At 45.7% G+C, this 20,495-nt stretch overlaps 1 protein-coding gene across 1 annotated transcript in view; it reads right to left on the reverse strand.

Annotated features, from left to right (window-relative positions):
- OBSCN (obscurin, cytoskeletal calmodulin and titin-interacting RhoGEF) overlaps nucleotides 1-20,495 on the reverse strand; it is a gene marked incomplete at its 5' end in the record, with an annotated part of 199,183 nt that overhangs the window by 14,454 nt on the left and 164,234 nt on the right. The window contains 16 exon segments of the mRNA XM_084260922.1: nucleotides 1,929-2,051; nucleotides 2,621-6,278; nucleotides 7,057-7,134; nucleotides 7,666-7,711; nucleotides 8,504-8,656; nucleotides 9,368-9,394; nucleotides 9,941-10,113; nucleotides 10,259-10,336; nucleotides 11,490-11,550; nucleotides 12,108-12,308; nucleotides 12,907-12,988; nucleotides 13,486-13,654; nucleotides 15,361-15,473; nucleotides 15,792-15,916; nucleotides 16,002-16,125; nucleotides 18,491-18,742. Coding sequence (XP_084117048.1) covers nucleotides 1,929-2,051; nucleotides 2,621-6,278; nucleotides 7,057-7,134; nucleotides 7,666-7,711; nucleotides 8,504-8,656; nucleotides 9,368-9,394; nucleotides 9,941-10,113; nucleotides 10,259-10,336; nucleotides 11,490-11,550; nucleotides 12,108-12,308; nucleotides 12,907-12,988; nucleotides 13,486-13,654; nucleotides 15,361-15,473; nucleotides 15,792-15,916; nucleotides 16,002-16,125; nucleotides 18,491-18,742 — 5,463 coding nt within the window.

The raw sequence follows: 20,495 nt of genomic DNA on the forward strand, positions 1-20,495 counted from the left end.
CAATTGGAGGCAAAACTCAGTGGTGGCATTTCAAGGATGACCAAGGGGTCAGATGGAGCAAACAGAAGAAGAGAGAAGACGAGGTAAAAGATGGATGTGGAAGGAAAAAAACAAGCCATAGAAAACAAGACCTGCAGCTGGCTTCATGAGAAAGGCAGAGTTTTCTTCTGTGTCTCCACAGTGCCCAGGAGCTGCCAGCCTCACAGGCCTTTCCTGCCCAGTGCTTGGCTGGGCTATGCCAGCTCACAGAATCACAGCATCATAGGGGTTGGAAGGGACCTCCAGAGATCATTGGGTCCAACCCCCTGCCAAAGCAGAGTCCCTAGGACAGGTCACACAGGTTGGTGTCCAGATGGGTCTGGAATATCTCCAGAGATGGAGACTCCACACTCCCTGGGCAGCCTGTCCCAGGGCTCCCTCACCCTCACTGTGTAAAAGTTCTTCTGCATATTGGTGTGGAACTTCCTGTGCTCCAACTTGCAGCCATTGCCCCTTGTCCTGTCCCCACAGACACTGAGAAGAGACTGGCCATTTCCCCTGTGTCCCACCCTTCAGATATCGATGAACGTTGATCAGATCCCCTCTCAGGCTTCTTCTCTCCAGGCTGAACAGCCCCATCTCACTCAGCCTTTCCTCGCAGGGGAGATGCTCCAGGCCCTTCATCATCTTTGTTGCCCTCCACTGGACTCTCTCCAGGAGAAATGTGGACATAACCTGAGTTCAGAAGATGCCTCTGCTAGGTTCAAGGGAAAACTTCCCTGGCCAAAAGCAAGTTCAGCTTTTCTGCCACATCATTTGGGGCTGAGTCACCACTGCCATGTGGCAGCTCGATAGCAGCGTGTCAGTCCTGTATACACACATACAAGAGGAATTCCCAGTTCCCTGCCTCTGCCATCCCACCCTCTGATACTCCACTTCTTCACTTTCTACCTTGCACAGAGATTTTACTCCTTCGTGGTGGCTCCCTAGGATGGCTTCCATTTGCAGACAATGTTAGTTATGATGTAAACAGAGGATGCTGGCTCATGTTCTGTGAGCTGGTCCTGTGATGGTATGCTTCTCCCACTGCCCCCACCTTGGCCTGACTTTTTCCCCATTACTCTAGGCTAATCAATAACCATTGGTGATGGTGATGATGTCTGCATCTGTCTCATGAGGATTTCAGGAAGGCAGATAACACCACAATAACCAAGGGCTATCTGTGCTAACCTGCCCACCTGGACAGAGAGCTGGTCAGTGTGTCCACTGGCACCCATGGGTGGTTTGTAAATATGACTACGAGCCAATCTTCTCACTCCATAAACAGTGAGGAGCCCAAGAGCCCTTTGAGCTCTCCTGAAACAACAGAGGGCTGCACATCAGGATGTCCCCTTGACAGGGACACCTCTCAAGGTTACTCCTCGAGGTTGAGAGAATCCTTGCCAGAAGAGATCTGCAACAGATCCTCAGTGAGTGAGTGAGTTGGGAATAAGTGCCCTAAACTTTGTGATCTCAGCTAAGAAGTGTAAAGGATTGATTGTGCACATATAATCCTTCAGAGATAAACTGTTGACCAAGTCTGGGACTAGGACTGGATCCAGCTGCACCTAGGCTCCTCTCTGAGAAGGAGTTTAGAAAGCAAGGGGGTCCTTTCTGAACTTCATGACTCAATGGGAGGGAGGGTCTCCCTGACAGCTTCATCTGACCCTGTTCTCCATGCACTAAATAATCAAGATTATTTTACAATCAAACCTTTACCACTGTCCCATTTGTTATCAAACACTGTTACACCCTTTGTTTTATATCAATAAACAGACTGTTGCCTCTCTCTTAAGAGTGAAGTGCATCCCTCTTATCTCTCCATCCGCAAGAGGTCCAGGTCATCTCAAGGCAATCCCTGCACAGGCACATACATAAATCTAACTGATGACCTTTTGTGATAGCAATACCTTTCTCCTTTGGCATGAAGCTTGGTAATTTGAATGAAGAGAGTCCTGATTTCCTCTTCAGGGATCCTTCAGCCCCTAATAACAGCTCTTTTTCGACTGCCTCGCTCCCCAGCTCACCAAACTCTGTTTCAAAGAAAAGATGAGAAGTCATTCAAGGCCACCACAGCAGACAGTTGTGCTTTTGGCACATAAATAGCTCAGCAGTCATAGGTTTCCTTATTAAATGAGCCTTTAGTCAACAGGGAAGGCTGTGACAGCTATTCCAAATGGAATGATATCCTGGAAAAACAGGGACGTGCCTAGGGATGGCAGAGAAGAAAGGACAGATAGTGTTGTCCAGTGTCATCAATTCATCAGGCTGACTTCACCAACTTCTCCCAGTCACTCCTGGTAACTGCAGGAGGAACTGCAGCAAGGAGAGCACCATGCAGCCCTGATCTGCTTTTGTGCAGACTCAGGCAGGGGAATTTAAGCCTCTCCCATCAGCAGATTAACCCAGCTGGCTTTGTGCTGAAGTGAGCTGGTACTGGGGAGCTGGGGGTGAAGACTGCTGATTTCATAACCTGCTGCTGCCAGCTTTCCAGCAGCGGCCTCACCACAGCCCTGGGTATGCTGGGGGAAAAGGAAAAGGCAGGTTTGGCAGAGCTCAATTGCAGCAGCCATTCTATGAAGGCACAGAGTAAAACACTTACCTTCCTCTGCCTCTGGCTCAGGGGATGTCTTTCCTTTTAGGATTCTCGAAATATGGGCAACAGAAGCTTTTACTTTCTTCTTCAGGCTCTGCTCCACCGACTGCTCCACTGAGTGAGACCTTGAGTATGGCTTGAAGAGTCCTGGCTTGCTGTAGAAGGAGCTTTTCTGCTTACCACTGGAGTCCTTTTGGGGGCCATAGATCTCCTTATGACTCTCAGACCCTTTCCCTATGGCTAATAAGTTAGTTGCTTTTGAATCCTCAGATATTTCCAGGTGGTTCTTCCTGTTCTTGTCTTCTGCCTCTTCCCTGATGCACAGTCTTTTGTCCTTATGCAAATGTCCCCCAGGAGGTGACCTGGCCCTTTCACTGAAAGGTATAAACCGTCTAGTGGTTGGTTTGGGTTGAGGTTTCCTATAGTTCAGAAATTCAAATGGAAAATAGACGATGTCATACAAGTCAGAGAAATTCAAATAGGCAGGCTCCACCTCTGATATGTCAAATTTTGGGGGTCCACTGCCAAGACTGGGTGTTTCATCTGATAGGTCTTTGATTTTCACTAGAGAAACTTCTGGGTGTTTGCCAGTGTCCTTGCTTACTGGAACCTGTCTGGGTCTTTGCCCAGCATCCAGACTATCTGTTGAGGAAACGCTCGCTTGGCTAGAAGCAGGGGTCTCAAACGCTAAGTCTTCCAGACTCTCACATTCATGAGGAACCATCTGTGGTCCCTGCCCTTCCAGGACTGCTGACTCCTTACTCACGACAGGATAGGGTTCTGGAAGGTCATTCAGAGCTGAAACTTCTCCTCTTTGACCCCCTTGTACAGAAGGGAAGGAGGTGTCCATGGGTGCTTGGTTACCTGGGCCTTTGTAGAACATCTCTGTGGGAGAAGAGATGTGCTTTCCACATTCCCCCTCACCAGAAACCGACTCTGCCCATACGTTCATCTCTTCAGAGAGGGAAACCATCTCATCCACTAAGCCCTCCAGCACAGCAGACTCCTCATCACTGTAAAAAGAAGACCTCTGATGTGAGAGCTCCTGACTTTGAGCCTTGAGGAGCGATGGTGAGACAGCTTTTCCAGCATCACAGCTTCTGCTTTCTAAGGCAATGCCTCTACCCTCACCATAAACCTTTGGATGTTCCTCATATACGATCTCATAGGCTGAAGCTGGAGCAACTTCTCCTTGTGAAGCAGTTAAGGCACCTGCAGACCCACCCTCCAGATCAGCAGAAACTCTGCCACTGGGATAGGCAGCCCTATGCTGCTCAAACACCAGATGTCCAGCCATGGGGAAAAGAGTGGGCATAGTCTGTCCTGCTGCTTGGCTCCCACTTGCTGTCACCACGGTTCTCACCTCCCTGCGAAGTGATGCTGTTGGATATTCTTGCTTTTCACTCTCATGGACTGAAGGGAGGCCAGTATTTTGGGAGGATGTAGTTCTAGACAAGTGCCTGCTCTCCAGAACACCAGGCACTATGCCACTGCCTTCAGAAACCTTCTGGTGTTCAGCAACTTTGATTCCAGCCTCATGGACCAAACTGGGAACAACCTCTGTGACAGGTGAACTTTCCCTCCTCAGAGCAGCAAGCCTCTCCTTGCTGTGAGCTGGTTGTTCCCTTTCACACTGCTGTGCTCCACCAGAGACCAAAATTGGCATTGATATTGGTGGTGGGACTTTGGGAACAACAGGATGCTCTCCCTTTAGGATGGCTGATGCTGCCTCCACATGAACACGAGCCCTCTTGTGCATATGGCTTTCACCATCATGGGCTGATGATGGAGTGATTCCTGTAACACCCACTCCTTCATCCTCCAGGACAGCAGGTCTCACCTCTTCATAGGTCTTCAGCTTCTGAAGCACGCCTTCATCAGCTCTTTGCAGAGAGGTTAGGGTACCTTGCTGCTTGCCCACCAAGGCAGTAGTTTCTGGAACACTTGGATCTGGAAGTTCCTGCCTTTTGCCTTTACATACTGGAAGTGTTTGTGGACCTGTTAAAACAGCGCTGCTTTCCTGCTCCATGAGATCAGGTTTGGCAACACTATGGGCAGAAGTCTTCTCAGGTGAGTGTTTCTGCCTTTTGTCTTTCCAAGGTGGGACTGGGGCTGTCCTTTTGATAAGCAAGCTTCCACTTTTTGGATCCGGGCGGGTGTCGGTGCTGTGAGCAGACTCCTGGGGCAGACACACACCTCCCTTACTTGTAGGGTCTGGCTTGGAGGTGGTGTCTGACTGTCTGAGAGTTGAAACGGACTGTTCTCCCTCCTGAAAAGCAGTGTCAGAGGCACTGCCAGGGGAGGGTTTGCCTTCCTTGCTTTCGTGTTTTTGAGCTGTTGATGCAGTTACATCTGAGCACTGGTCAGTTAGAAAGGGGGTTTTGCCTTCCAAATCTTCAACTCCCTCCTCAAAATAGGCAGCTTTTGACTTCTTCAGCAAGTGTTTCTTATTCTCTCTCCTATGAGGTGACACTGGAAGCCTCTCTAGCTGTTGCACCAAGACAGACGGGCACCCATCACCCTTACATTCTGTGGGAGGAGGGGATGGCTCTCCTGAACAATCCTTGCTGGCTCTCCTAAAGTCCTCCTGCTTTGAAGCGTCTACAGAACATCCCTTGCCGGGTCCTGCAGAAACATCACAGTGCTCACTGCCTTCAGGACAACTTTCCTGGGACAAAATATCACAGTCTTCTTCCAAAATATCTTGTTCCCTCACTGATCTTGAGGCTCTCAGCCTGTAGTCATCCAGGGAACGGCTTCGGCTGGCACCAGCAATGGCTGGATGTGGTGGCTTCCTGGCGGTGTCAAACGAAGCCGATTTGGTCAAGGAACCAAGCAGACTTTCCCTGTGATCATCAGACTTTCCTTCTTCTTCTTCTTCTTCCAGCTCAAACTGCTCTAGAAGGGGTTCACGGAGGCCACTAAGGGGCACCTTTGAATATCCAGCTTTCCGGAAAGTCCTTCTGGCTCTATCCAGGTGCCTTCTGAACTCCCTGCCTGGTGAGGAGGGCCCCCTTGCAGGTAGCTCAGCTGCTTGGCTGTAGAAAGTGCTTTTAATGACACTCTGTCTAGGAACACAGACAGGTGGCTTTTCTGTCCCATCCCCAGCCTTTTCAGTTCTGTCCTTATCAGGTAAAAATACATCTGGTCTTTCTTTCTGACCTAGATGTGATGTGATTTCTGTGGAAGTCTTCACTGATGAAGGCTCAGCACCGCCACTTCTTTGGGACTGCTCTGCTCTTTCATCTCCAGGTCTGGGATGAAGCCCCTCCTCTTTTTCCTTTAAGATACTTGCCATGAGCTCTTTGGTTTCTGTAGGTGATTTGTCCCCCACCTCATCTTTCATTGAAGCATACTTCTTCCTCATGGGCTTTACTGGAGGGCCTGTGATTTTGGAGTGCTTCTCTTCACTTACAGGTTTTGGAGGCTCCTGATGACTTGAGGCATCAAATATAGACAAATGCAGTTCTGGTGTAGAGCCAAAGTGCCTTTTCGTGGGGAAATGGGAGTTCTCATTGTCTGAAGAGGAGCCACTGGTGCTGGATGAAGTGCTTTCTTCAATAAGATGTCGGGAGATGGCCAAGGAGGTGTTGTCATGGGTCCTTTCTAGGATTTCTGGGATAGACCGCATGACCAGGATGGATTTATAGCACATCAGAGACCGCTGGAAAGCAGAACAAAATACCACACGATCAGATGGAATTACTCTCCAATTACTCAGGATTACTCTCCAAGCCTTCCTTTTCCCTCATTCAGAGAGATGAAACTATATTGGCTTGAGGGGACACACTTGCTGTTGTGAACAAGGAAGCAGAACCCTGCTTGAGGTTTTCAAAGGCAATCTGGCCACTCAAAGCAAATGGGAAAGGAGTTTTTAATTGAATACATCAAGTGAGAGCCTAGCTGGATTAAATGGCCTTAAATCCATCAACTGTGGCACAGCCTACAGTGACTTAGGTCAACAGAAGACCTGCAATACTGTAAGAGGTAGGATTCATCTGCATTAACTTCTGCCATGTGAGACATCTCAGTTGAAGGTGAGCATCTGGCCTTCCCTTACAGCCAACAGAGAGGAACTGGCACCTTCAGAAGGCAACCAACCTGGTTATTTTAGAGAACTTCAGAAAAAGAGGAATCTTCCTGGGACCTGTCCATAATTCAGCACCAATTGCAAAGGCAGCTGAGGTTACCTAAGACACAACCATGTGCCTTCAGGCACCTGCAATTAGGGCAGATGATTTCCAAGCAGTAAAAGCCCAGATCATTTATTTCTGCCATGACCATCAATCACTCTCTCCTGGGTTTATTCCCCTTTCATAGCCAAGCTGAAATCTCAGCTCTGATGGGTGTCCTAGCTCAACAGACATTAAAAGATGCAAATGTAATTAAATATAAATATATATATAACTAAAAAGAACCATCATTTATTAAGGCAAACTCACCTGCCACTTGCTCCGAGCCACAATGAATTTGAGCTGCTTGGTATTAATGAAATGAGCTGCTTCAAGGGGAACATTATGCTGCCAGGTGGAGAGAGAAGAAAACAATTGGTTAGAAAATCCTGACTTCTTTACCTGAGATTTTTGTTTTGGGTTTTTTTTTTTAGGATTCTCTCCTTCCAGACTTGTTCAATTTAGGAAAGTTACAGTAGACCAAATGCTACGATCCCCCCATGGCTAAATTGTAGACAATCTCAGCTTTTCAATGATAAAAGCAAGCCCTGTTCAATGGGCATCATTAAATTATATATATTTTTTGGTCTGTGCTAATTTTTAGCTCTTCTCCTTAGAATTTTAATATAAACCAGAACTTTGCAAAGCCACAGCTTTCCTTCTACACAGACATACTCTCTCTACACATGTCAAGTAGTAGTCTATCTTTTGAAAGGTGAGATATCTTGATGTGTAAACACCAGTGCACCTCCTCTTTCTGGAGAGCTGTAGGACAGAATGGAGGAGACCAGGGGGAAAAAAGTAAACCAGCAAATAATATCAAGCAGCTTTAAGAGCTGCCCCTCTAAGGTCTCTACTGTAGAACCAGGGCAAACTTACCATGAACCACTTGTGGGAAAGACAGTCCACAGCACTAGGCCTTGCCCTGAGAAGAGAAAAAAGTGCATGATTTTAGTAGCAAGTCATTTCTAACAGCAACTACATGATCTTTCTGAAGATGCCTGCTTCATGTGGACACACACATGCTTTTGTGTATGTCCTTTGGCTGCTGATTGAGACCTGAGAAGCCAGATGGACAGATGGAGGCTTTCAACCCCAGGTTTCCTTCCCTTGAGTTGAAACAATTCTCCTTTTGCAGTCTGAGACTCCCTGCAGATGCTCTGGAAGATTCCATCTCTGCTCTGGAAGACCCCATTTCTGCTCTGGAAGACCCCATCTGTGCAGAGAGCCTGTTCAAGGGTGTTGAGAGCAGCCCTAAGAGTGACTTGGACTCTTCATGTGGCCAGAGTACAAATGGCTTTGGCAGCAGGCAGAAATAATAGAAATTAAATTAAAAAGCAAGAGCCTACAAACATGCCTTCAAGCTGCCTTTTGAGCTTGAAATTGCTTAATGAATGTGCTTAATATTATTTAATTCTCACATAACTCCCTCTGCACCAGTCTTTCTCTTCCTACTTCTTTATGTCATTTCAGATGCTCATCTGCCTGGAGGTAGTCAGGGAGTAAGGACATTACCATACAGGCCAATTTGGTAAATTGTCAAGCTGTATTTCAGGGAATGGGGACTAATAGAGAAGAATTAAGGCACAATGCACCACACCTCACTCAGCTTTCTACCTTTCAGAACAACCACAGCCCCGATGAGCTGAGAGAGCCGCCTGCTGTGACACCAACACCTGGGCACGCTGGGCTGTAGGAAGCACAAAGGTGCACTCACGTGGGGTGCTGCTGTAGGATCCCTTTCATAAAGTCCTTTGCATCTTCACTCAAGTGCACAAAGTCAGGAATGGTCCATGAAATCTCCCCGTTCTGGATATTTAGGAGGGTTCCTCTGTCGTTCTCCCCGGCAAATGGAGACTTGCAGGTCAGGCTTATGTATTGAGCACCATGAAATAAAAAGGAGACAAAATTTAGACTTTTACTTGCTGACAGAAGCACTCATGCTTATATGGGGCTTTAAAATGCTGGAGGGACTCCATGCGTGGGGCTTGTGATGCTTGTGAGCAGTTCATTGACTCACAGAGCATCTTTCACCCCAGCATTACATGGCACAACTGAACTATTTATCCCTGTCTCACAGCTAAGGAATTAGGGGTTTGATGTTGCACAGCCACAGTAGGGTGTTGGCCAAAACAGACAAGGGGAAGACAACCTGATCACAGAATCCCAGACTGGTCTGGGTTGGAAGGGACCCCAAGGATCACAGAGCTCCAACCCCCCTGCCACAGGCAGGGCCACCAACCTCCAGCCTGGAGCTACACAAGGTTGATCCATTGCTTTCACTGCTAACTGCAAGGAGAGTGGCCATCAGGTCTTCAAGGACATGATCTAGAGGTGGACTAGTTAGGGTTAGGCTGTGGTTAGGGTCTCTTCCAACCTAGGCAATCCTGTGATTCTTAGCAGGGATAAGAACTAAAGCCCAGGGAACCAGTAAAGAGTGAATAAAGGAGAAAACTACAGAAGAAATTGCCCTCATTATAGAAGGACTCACTGTTTCACTCAGACCCCTCACCTGAAGGTGCTGGAGGGTTCCTACTGTAAAAGGGATATTGAATAAGTCTTGCCAAGAAGATTTATTTACCTTAGATACGTGATGACTCCCACAGCCCTGAGGAGAGAGGGAACACAAATGTCAGGTGTTACCACTACTTATTCCTTCTTCTCATGCACAAAACCCCTTTTCCTGCCACTAGACACTGACTGCAACAGTCAGATCACCTTCTTCTCCACACCCTTCCAAGGAAAATAAATCCCCAAAGCTATTGCTTTCACCCATAATGGGTTTTCTACCTTTCAGCATTTAAAAAAATTGTTCTCAAGTAATCCTCTGGTTTTAAAGCATAGACAGGCTCAAAAGACATTTGTTTTTGGCAGCTTGTTTGCCTTTTGTAGAAAGCCTCTTAGGATCATCCTTCCTAGTCGCTGCCTCTAAGAGAGATCATCTTCTCTAAGATGCTCCTCTGCTTTAATTAGCTGTCAGAGTTCAATTATTGTTGAACAAAATAGACAGAGGGAGCTTTAAAGAGCCCTGTTGGGTTTTGGATTCTCAGTGTTCACTTTCATTTTCCTTTATTATTGTCACTATTACTTATTAACAACAAATGGAAATTCAGGCCATCTAGGGCAAAAGCTGTTTAAAAAGAGGACAGATTACCAGATATCAGTTGCTTTTGACACTGGGGACTGAGAAACAATTTCTGGGGCAACAAACTCTGGAGACCCATATTTGCTGAACTGAGGCTCGAAGGGTGTGATCTTCTGGGCAAATCCAAAGTCGCAGAGCTTAAGGTCTTCCCTTTCAGGATAAACCATGAGGATATTCAGTGGCTAGAAAATGAAACAAAATAGAAGGGAGAAGCTTCCTGAAAGCAGGGAATACTTTCAGTTGTAGATAAGAATAATTTGACTAGACAGTGCCCACTCCCTGACCAACAAAAGGCAATGATAAGCTGGACCAGCAGTGGCACATTACCTTGATGTCCAAATGAAGGACGTTGTTGTCATGAAGATATTTGATTCCTTCCAAAATTTGCTTGATATATAATTTGACCTAAAAATTAAATCAGTTATTAAACATTACCAGTAAATAAAGAGGGTCACTGATTCCACCAACAGTTTTATTGTATGAGAAGGAAGAATTTGAACTAGAAATACTTGGAAAACTAGAATGAACGTGTTTTCTTGACCATGTGTAGATCTAATCTTAACAAGGAGTGAAAATTTAGAGCTACCTTCAGCTTTGGAAATCCTCTACCTTTGACATTTTATAGAGCTCGCTGGCATCTCACCTTTGAAGGCTCCTTCCAGCCCAAACCATTCTATGATAGTTCCCTCTGACTATTTAAAAGAGAAGTAAATTTTACAATAAATGTGGGACACTGGCCACTAGATGGGGGGTGTGAAACATTTTGAACCAAAAAATCCCTATAAAGCATAATTTCAGTCCTTGGTTTAGAGATCAAAAATGAGTGGATAGTGACTAGCACAGTTGTGTTATTGAGTGATTTCCTCTATGAGGAAAGGCTGAACGAACTGGGGCTTTTCAGCCTGGAGAAAAGAAGCCTGAGAGGGGATCTGATCAATGGTTATCAATAGCTGAAGGGTGAGACACAGGGGGACATGGCCAGCCTCTTCTCAGTGTCTGTGGGGACAGGACAAGGGGCGATGGCCTCAAGTTGGAGCACAGGAGGTTCCACACCAATCTGTGGAAGAACTTCTTCCTGGTGAGGGTGACGGAGCCCTGGGACAGGCTGCCCAGGGGGTGTGGAGCCTCCTTCTCTGGAGAGATTCCAGCCCCATCTGGACACCGACCTGTGTGCCCTGTCCTAGGGACCCTGCTTTGGCAGGGGGGTTGGACCTGATGATCTCTGGAGGTCCCTTCCAACCCCTGTGATTCTGTGATTCTGTGAGATAAAGGAGCTCCAGGTGACAGACAGGAAAGGAATCATGATAGTAGAGAAAATATAATCTGTATTAGTCTGAATGCAATGCTGGTGGTCAAAGCCACTGCCTGTTTCTAGCTTTTCCCTTGAGACACTCAACTTAGCAATGAAAGCTGATGGGAACACACTTTAGAGGATTCTTCTTTAATAGATTATCACTGGCTCAAAGATGTTCATCATATTCACAAAGGAAAATGCAGCTGGAAGCTCCTCTGGTGGTACCCACCAGTTCTGGACCTTTGAATGAGAAAGAAAACTTACCTCTGCTTCAGTGACAACACTCTTCTTGAATAAACGGTCGAGGAGCTCTTCACTGGAGCATCTGACACAGCATTAAGGGAAAACAGAACTACAGCTAAATGCTTATTTTTACTTTGTAAGCTCCTCCATCCAGCTGAGAGCAGAATTCATCTCAGGCAACATGATGTTCACACAACTCATTACAATGTGGAAGTGTCCTTCTTTGCAGAATTGGGGTGGAATTGGGATGCTCTAAACTGGTGGTCCCCAGGTATAGGAGCATGGTATGGCTTATGCTAACATCTGCCTGTTGGTTATGGGCTCTTCTGCTCCACAGTGCATTTTCCTGGTGTTTCCTGGAAACAGTCTTTCACTTCCAGACATTTCAGAGAAGATGCTTAACAGCTCCTTCACACTTGTATATACAAATAAAACGATTTTTTCCCTAAACCAGCAGAAATCTAGTACTTCAGCGAGGAGCCCAGAGAGCTGTGCTACCCCACAGTGGAGGGAGAGATTGTGCAGGGCCTTTTATCTCAGGCAAAAACCTAAAAACGCTTAATTGCTTAGCTATTTTACAAAGGAGCCTTACCTAGTACTTCCCAGCCTCCTCAGAGAAGCAGAACAGAAAAAGGATACAACTCAAGAATCAAAATCAGTGTTTTCCGTGTTTCAAACTGATCCAGGAGCCTGGTGATTCTGTCATGGGACAGAGAGGCAAGGATATCCCTCTCTTGATGTGCTCGAGACTTCGTTTTGCTTCGTAGAGGGATGAATTTGGCAGCACAGGACACTCTGTTCCCTTTATGTACGACTCGTTTCACGAAGCTGAAGCAGCCCCTGTGTAAAAAACCAAAGGACAAGCCCTGCTCAGGACTTGTTCAAAGCCCTCTGCACAGCAGGCATAGACCTTTCTACATCCCAGCCTTTGACAGCTCCCTGCTGCTCAGGGCTGAAATTCTCCAACGTAAAAAAGCTGAGTCTCTCGTACATGAGGTGCTATTGCCCTCTCCTGGCTGTCTCCAAAACTAAGCCATGAGTTCTTATCAAGGGAAAAGTTGTTTCTGGTGATAACAGCCTTGTGCTTGACAAAGGCTGATGCTCTTGGATCCCTGGGTGCTTGTACATATGTTGCTATGGGCTTGTGATGCTCACACTGCTGAGGAGCCATACCTGGACCCCCATCCTGCCAGCCCATGGCTGGTGCTTTTTCTGGTTGGAGTCCTGGACCTGTGGACTCTCCCATCCTCTGTCAGAAACCCCAGGAGAGTGTTTCCAGCAGACCTACAAAGTGGTCACCTCCCACAACTGACAGTACTTTCCCCTTTTCAGACTTTTCCACAGCTGAGCCCACCTCTGGTCCCACATTCTCAGTGGGTCACAAGGGCAGTTAGATGTTCTCCAGCAGGGATGCTATGAAGTTGGAAAATTCATTTACCTCCCAATCTCCTGCTTAACCTCGTAAAGGGAATGGAGCTTTCTCCTGGTGGCCACTTTCTTTGCTGCTTGGTCTTTCTTAGCTTTGGAAATGAAAGAAAATATAAGTGTTAGTGTTCAGACAACAATGCCTTGCTAACCATGTCCAAAGTCATTACAGGACAATTTAAGGCAGGAAAACTTAGAGGGCCTCTAAACTTCTGCACAGAAGTAAAAGGAGGTGTTCAATGCCAGAACTGGTCAATATGAACTCTGGGGCTGCATCTTCACCTGGGAGGGGATCAGAAAAGCCAGGCTAAAGAGCAGAAGACCAGCAGAGGCACGGCCCCACTTGTTTCTGCAGCCCACTGTATCAGTTTGTCAGGCAGTCTGAGCAGAGAAAAAATATCTCATTTGCATATATATATATATATATGTATATGGGTCCTTTGTTCTTATCCTGGATCCTGCCACACTAGCAACATGCAAATGCTGTGCAGGAATACAGAGCAGGTACTGTATGGGTAGGAGAAGATGACTGCAACGGCTCACGTTGTGATGGCTGTGGGAGGAACTCCTGCAGCTGAAAGAATGACCTTACCTTCATGTACAATCAGCTCTGCTTTGCACAAAACCTCCCCTCCTGTGTTTTTGGCAACACAGGTGTAAACCCCACCATCTTCTGAGACAGCATCGTCCACGACTAGGAAATATGTTGTTCCTTCCTTCCCTTGGTGGATCCTGTTGCTGTCTGTCAGCAGTGAAGTGCCCTGGAAGAATAAAGTGACATTTTGGTGCTGGAAAAAAAAAACCAGGGTGGAAGCAGATGTTTCTTTTCTTCAAGAAATGAGATGCAGGCACAGAACTACAACACGGACCATCTAGGCTAGAGAATCCCACAAGCAAAGGGATGGCTGAAGAACTTCTCTCTTGCCTGTCACACACTTTCTCAGCTTCCTCATTACCCAATAGCATTTTTGTTTCATAACCCATTTGTAGGAATATGGGCTTGAGAGGGACCACCAGGGCCATGTGGTTTATTCTTCAGCTCTCCCAGCAGTCAGCCCAGGGAGCACAAGGATCAGCTACTTTGCTCCTGCCTGGTCTCCAGCTTGTGATCCAACCCTATTCAACCCATATGAAATGTTGGTCTCTGAGCTGTTCCTTACTACACTGGAGCAAAACTTTGAGTTACAGGAGGTCACTCCATGTGAGCACCAGCACAGTGCTTGGCAGCAGTCAAAAACCACCAGATGTTAGACATTATTAGGGAAGAAATGAAGTATAAGGCATTAAGCATCATCTCCTAAATCCTCAGTGTGCCCAGGGTGTGGGACTGATGCAGCAATGTCCTGTCTGTAACAGCCTCCAGATGAAGAGTGACAGAGCAAGTCAGGGCTCTTCAGCCTGGAAGGGATGCTCTACCCATACAACATGATACTACAAATAGTTTAGTGAGTGGGCAGGGATTAATTGTGCCTGTTAAGATGGAAGAGCCAATGCATGAAGTTGTGGTAAGTATGTACAGCACTGCCCAAAAGAGGTGTCACTTCAGCCAGCGTGCTGTCGTTGGGTTGAACTCCCTGCCAGTGGTCACTGTCCATGCATGACGTTTGCATGGGTGCAAGAGGAGATTAAATAAACACATAGAGAGCTTTCCTGTGGCCCAGGAAAGAGATAAAAGTTCAGCAGGCTTGTGATAACTCTCAGCCAAAAAATGTCAGACACTGGTTGAATATTAACAGGGTGTATCATACGTTCTTGTCTTGCTCTCCTTCTTCTCAAGGTGCTCAGGTGGGTGTGTGTATGTGTGTGTCTATGCATGTGGGAGGAGGTTATTTGCATTTTTACTTGGTTTTTTTAAGGTCATTTTACTTATCTGAGTAGCTCATCCTTGCACTTTGCCCACAGAAGGTAGAAAAAAAAATGGGAATACAATGTCTGTGTATGAAACAGTTAGTGGGACAGAGAGTTACAGTCATGATAGAACAACAGTGACGTAGTTCAGGGCCATGACAACATTCTGAGGACAAATAAGTTATTTTTCTCCATCTTTTCCATGGGATATTTCTCCTTAGTCACACTCATTTTATCAATTAGCTATATGGAAAATATAGAGAGCCTGGAAAGTCATATTGATAATTGGAATAATCCACTGTTAATCCCACCTCTGACCCCAAAACCACAGCACACATCTTGGTGGCTCTCAGACACCAGTCTCCCTTCCTGCCCTTCCCAAAAGCCATCCCAGCTGCTCTCTCTGTGAAAGGAGCTACATCACTCTGGAGATGGCACAGGGTGGGATGAAGTGTTGGTGGTTCCAGTGAGAACTGCAGCTCGTTCAACAAAGTCTATAGATATGACCTAGAACCAGAGTTAAGAGGTGTAGGGTGAAGAACAAAAGAAATTCTGGACCTAAATAGTGCTCTGTAGTCCTTTCTGTAGTCCTCATTCTCAGCCAAACACCTGCACTTACCTTAAACCACAAAACAGTCGGCTGAGGGGTTCCTTCAATGACTGCCTGAAATTTGGCACACTCCCCAGAATTCACCTGCACATCCTCTATTGTCACTTGCATATAGGGAGGACCTGGTGAGACACAAGGCACCATAACTTTGTTCATGGTGTGCTGATGTAGGTTGAATTACCCAAATGAGATTTACAGGACCGTCCAGTTAGAATATGACATTAGCTTAGTGTCAAACCAAAAGATTGCCCAGAAACATAGTTGGGTTTCTTTATACTGACATTATCTTTGGGTTTCATATCTTCACACTCATCTGTTACTTTTTATTTAATAAACAGTTTCTGTTCAAGAAATGGAAGCATTAAAAAACCCCAGTCATCAAGAGCTATTACCAATGACAATCATGGGATGTGGGAGAGGGAAACAAGACTCTTCCTTACTTGTTGGGGTCTTCTCCTCAGTCTTATACACACAAGTTCTTTCAGTGGTCTCAATATAAACTTCACTGTGTACATCCCAGACCACATCTCCTCCTCTTCTGTACCAGTCTCCTGATGGTGATGTTCTTTCATGAAACCCAAGAGAAAAGATCATTACACAGTCCCATGCAACTACAGAGATACAGGATGTATATTGGGATGGGTATTTACCTGGTAATAGGTATGGTGTGTTCCTGAGTCCTTTCATCTCCAGCAGCCCTCTCTTCAAGGGAAGGACTGGGGATGGGCTTCGTCACGCTTGGTTCTTCAGCTGGAATCTGCCTTTGTGCTTTGTCTGGCAGCAGAAATAGGGCAAGTTAGACATGTCACTTATGATGCCAGACCTGAAACGCAGAGCAAACCACTGGAGCCATCTCTAGTCTGCCCTGTGTTAGAAATGAGTCCATCTGACCTCAGCTGAGTGTGGTCACTGTGTCCAAGAGGAGAATTTGGCTCTTTTGAGAAGGCCACACAAAGCAAAGGGCTTGAATAACATCAGAGAGACTGAACACACCACTGGCTGGGCAAAACTAACTTTTCTGTAGGGAAACTCACAGAGATAAAAGTAGGAAAGGTAGTCAGTAGGGACAAGAAGAAATAGGATAATTGGAAGGATAATGAGAGTTCAAGACATCCATTATAGGAGATAATTTAACCATGCTTGAGTTCCAGCTCATGGCTATGATGAAATCATAGAATCATCAAATCATTTAGGTTGGAAAAGACCCTTAAGACCACTGAGTGCAACCACTAACCTAACCACTAAACTGAGCCCTGAGCACCACATCTACAGGCCTTTTAAATACCTCCAAGGACGCCCAGGCTTAGCATCAATGCTTCAGTTTAACTTTGTGTTTTGAGAAGAGTCCTTAGCTCACTGGTGCTGTCACAGGCAGCATCAGTGAAATGAGTAAGCTGACATCAGTGTGAGACTGGTGACCAAGGCAGGCATTGGCTGGGGGGTGCAGTAAATATGGAGATAATATGGAGGTATGCTGATATGGAAGATCTGGGCTCTTTGAAAATGTCCTTGTACAACTGTAAGTTACACCAGGACAAGGTTTGGCATTTGGGGCTTATAGGAACAAGGAAATAACAAAGATGGAGCAGCTTGATGGCAGTTCAGGTATTGTTCTTCTTTTACTATTGATTATTTTATCAGACCTATCTTCAAAAACTGGTTTGATCTTCCATTCCTAAAGCACCTGACTGTCTTTTGATATTGATCATTGGAGTTACCCTATAGGATAAAGTGCATCACCTCCTTTTTCATCAAGAGGAATCTTCTTCCCAGTAGGAAGGACCTTTCTGAGGAGCACTCTAGGGATGTTTGGTGCTGGCTGGTTTTGGAAAAAAAAGCAGCAGTTTCTAGAAATCACATAAACCAGCTGTACTGGGGGGGGGGGGGGGGCGGAAACATGGTTATTCAAGGCATTGCTGTCAGGGTCAGAGATAGCAGGTTGGTGGGACTGTGCTTTCCAAGGCCAGAACTATTGAAATATTTGCTTTCTTTTTATTCAAAGATTATGATCAGATCACAGGGACAGTTGTCAAATCCCCACCTCATTAAAATAATTCCCTATACTAATAGCAGGTTTAGTTTCCTCAGATGAAAGGACTGCAAAACCATCACATTCTCTATTCTATTATCTCTGTAGTTATGACTAAGGAAATAATCTGCTAGTTGACATTTTACTTATGTTTTTTGAGTCATCCTGCTTCACCAAAGGATTATTTTCACAGATGATTTCCTGCTAGAAAGGAAAAGAGGTTTTAAAGCCCTGTCATTTTTTTATGCAGTTATTTTGGGTCAGATTCCATGAAACAATTCTATCCTTGTTAAGTTTTAGACAGGAATGTCTTTTATTATTATTATTTAACAGCACCTGGAGTTTGAGGGCTGAAGGCCACTTGTCCTTTTAGGTTGACACTGGTGGAGGACTGTTACTCTGACTTGATACAGACACCTTAGACAAGTTGTTATGGAAGAAGCAGAAGGAAGAGAGAAGGGGTTGCCACCCTTAAAAAAACCCCCACAACCCAATGAAATACAACAGAATTGGTCTCCTTGGCAAGACATAGTCACACACATCATTGGTTTTAATGACATGGAAGCAGTTAGTGAATCTATCACAGCTTTGGGCCCAGTGAAATGCAGGTGAACCTAATGTGCTCAACATCCTAAAAAGTCTCCAGCAGTTGATACAGGGGTGTTAAACACACTCCCAGCTTGTTTATGGTGAACAATAAGAGAAAAGGAACCTCCATTACCCACCCCACCCAACCAACAAAAAAAGACAACTGATGTAAATGTAAAGCAGGGTTCCCAAACAACCTTCTCCAAAAAAAACACCTTGAAGCAAGACCAGGGTCAATAGACCAAAGGCAAAAAAATATCCCCAATCCCTCTATTTTAGGCAGGTGATGAACCATATCTACTTCAGACACACTGTTCAAAGACCTGTTTCCAGAAAGATCTGCCCCAAATCTAACCCCAAACCACAGTCCCATGATTCTTTGGGTCTGAATGTCCCTCTTTTAATCTGCAGTCACTCAAAATGCAACAAAACAGAAAAAGGAGGGGGGAAAAAAAATTTCATTACTGGTGTGTTGAATATTTTTGTCTCTCTTGACCCCCATGGGATTCATGCCAAACCTACCATGACCTCCAGCAGTTTGGGTACTGGCTTCATGAACCAGCGCAGAGGGCCTGGCTGCTGTTTCTGAGTGGTCTGAAGGAACAGACCCAGGAAGGTCAAGGCCACCAGCTCCTCCTCGCATGCTGGGGGGAAGAGTCACCAGCAGTGATGCTGAGTCCACGAGTTTCTTCAGAGCTGTTTTGATCTCCTTGTCAGCACGCTGAAGCGAGGCCTGGACTGACGTCTCCGTCATTGACTGTGGGGAAGCCATTCCTACAGACAAGAAGAACAGCTTTTCTCTCTTCAGGGTAAAAAGAAAATAGCAGGATCATCCATCCAATGGAAGTATTTGGAATCGTACCATTTTCCCCTCCTAGAGCAGAGAGCTGATAGAGAAATTCTTACTCCAGTAAGAGGGAACGTAGCCAAGACTTCATGAGACTTAATGGCACAACATGCTTCAGAAAGATTTATCTCACCAGGTAGAGGACATCGTGTCACACTGCACACACACACACACACACACACACACACACACCCTCTCTCCAGACAGCAGACCAAAGGATCCATCTCAATACTACACTACATTGGCTGGTCTATCAAAAATACCTTTATTAAGATGAATTAAATGAGCCAGACACTGACCCATTGCACTGACACAGGCCCTACGTGCAAGGAAGTCATTATTCCCATGAGGAAGAGGAAGGAATGTGGAGGTACCAGCCTCATCCATAACTCTGGAGAAGGGCAGGGTAAAGAAGGGAGGACTGTTCTGCTTCTGGAGCCTGTACGACCGAGAGGATGGCAGAAATGCTACTCCTTGCCCTTGAGTAAAGCATTTGTTCTCTTTTATAATACCTGAATATTTTTGCTGGGCCTTACAGTAGAAAGTACCTGAGGCTTTTCAATTTATATTGGACTGTGCCTTTACAAGATACTCCAGGAGGAAAGTCACCTGGTCTGTAGGGTAATGCACAGCAGTTGTGTGCAGGGAAGCATTATACAGAGGAAGAGAAGTGTCCTGACTCATGAAAATCATGGTCTTGGAGGCAGAGAGAAGCAACAAGCTTCCCACACAGAAACCTGGAGTTTAAGCATGCATCTTTGTAGAATGGCCACCCAGGAGATAAATACCATGGTCTCATCCCCAGTCAGCACTGGTAGAAGAAGCTAGGCTAGGATGGTATCACAGGACCTCAGGAGTTCATCTCATCTGGTCTCCTGCTCAATACACCTTCCACAAATCTTGAAGAGGCACAAAAAAAGGGACAGACAATATCTAGGGAAGCCATCAAATAACCATAAAGACAGACAAAAAGCATGTCTAATGCAGATAATTCATTATGTTTATGGTGCTGTTGCTTGATAAGCAAGAGTGCCAATTTGAAGCGTCGTGTGGTTCAAGAAAAAAGAGCATTTGCACACAAATGCTTCTGACTTGTTTAATGTCATTGACACAGGAACACCTCCTGCAGCTGTTTTGATTCTGCTCCTCATCTGGCCTTAAAAAAGTAAATTCTCATGATAGACCTTAGCAGGTAAAGTTGAAGGCTACATTTGGATCAGCCCCCTTTGAAGACATCTCCTTAAATTTTTGTTTTCAAGGTCTTCCCCATGAGCATAGTGGTTACAGAATACTTCAATTCTGAGTTTGCTGATGGAAAAAGCAAGTTTTGCTCACAGGATGTCCCAGACTTCCCATCAGGGCTCATCAGCACAGGGCTGGGTTGAAGATCTTTAAATATTTTCCTAGATAAATATTTTGATTCTCTGGTATTTCTCCAGCGATTGCTGCCAACTGGTGTTGTCTCACGAGCTGGGCATCAGCCAAGAAGTGAACTGCTTGGAAAGGCATGGAACACTTAGTATCTCTGAGAAAATAAATTTGCAGGTTGTGAATAACCACAGGTCTCCCCCATGCTGCTAATAGCACCACTTTCCTCCCTGATTAGGGATGTTACACACTACGATTCACACCGTTAAACAGAGGATCTTTAATATTGGCTTAAGTATTTCAAACTAACTC

This window comes from Gallinula chloropus (genome assembly GCF_964237585.1).
Source record: "Gallinula chloropus genome assembly, chromosome: 2".
NCBI lineage: Eukaryota > Metazoa > Chordata > Aves > Gruiformes > Rallidae > Gallinula > Gallinula chloropus.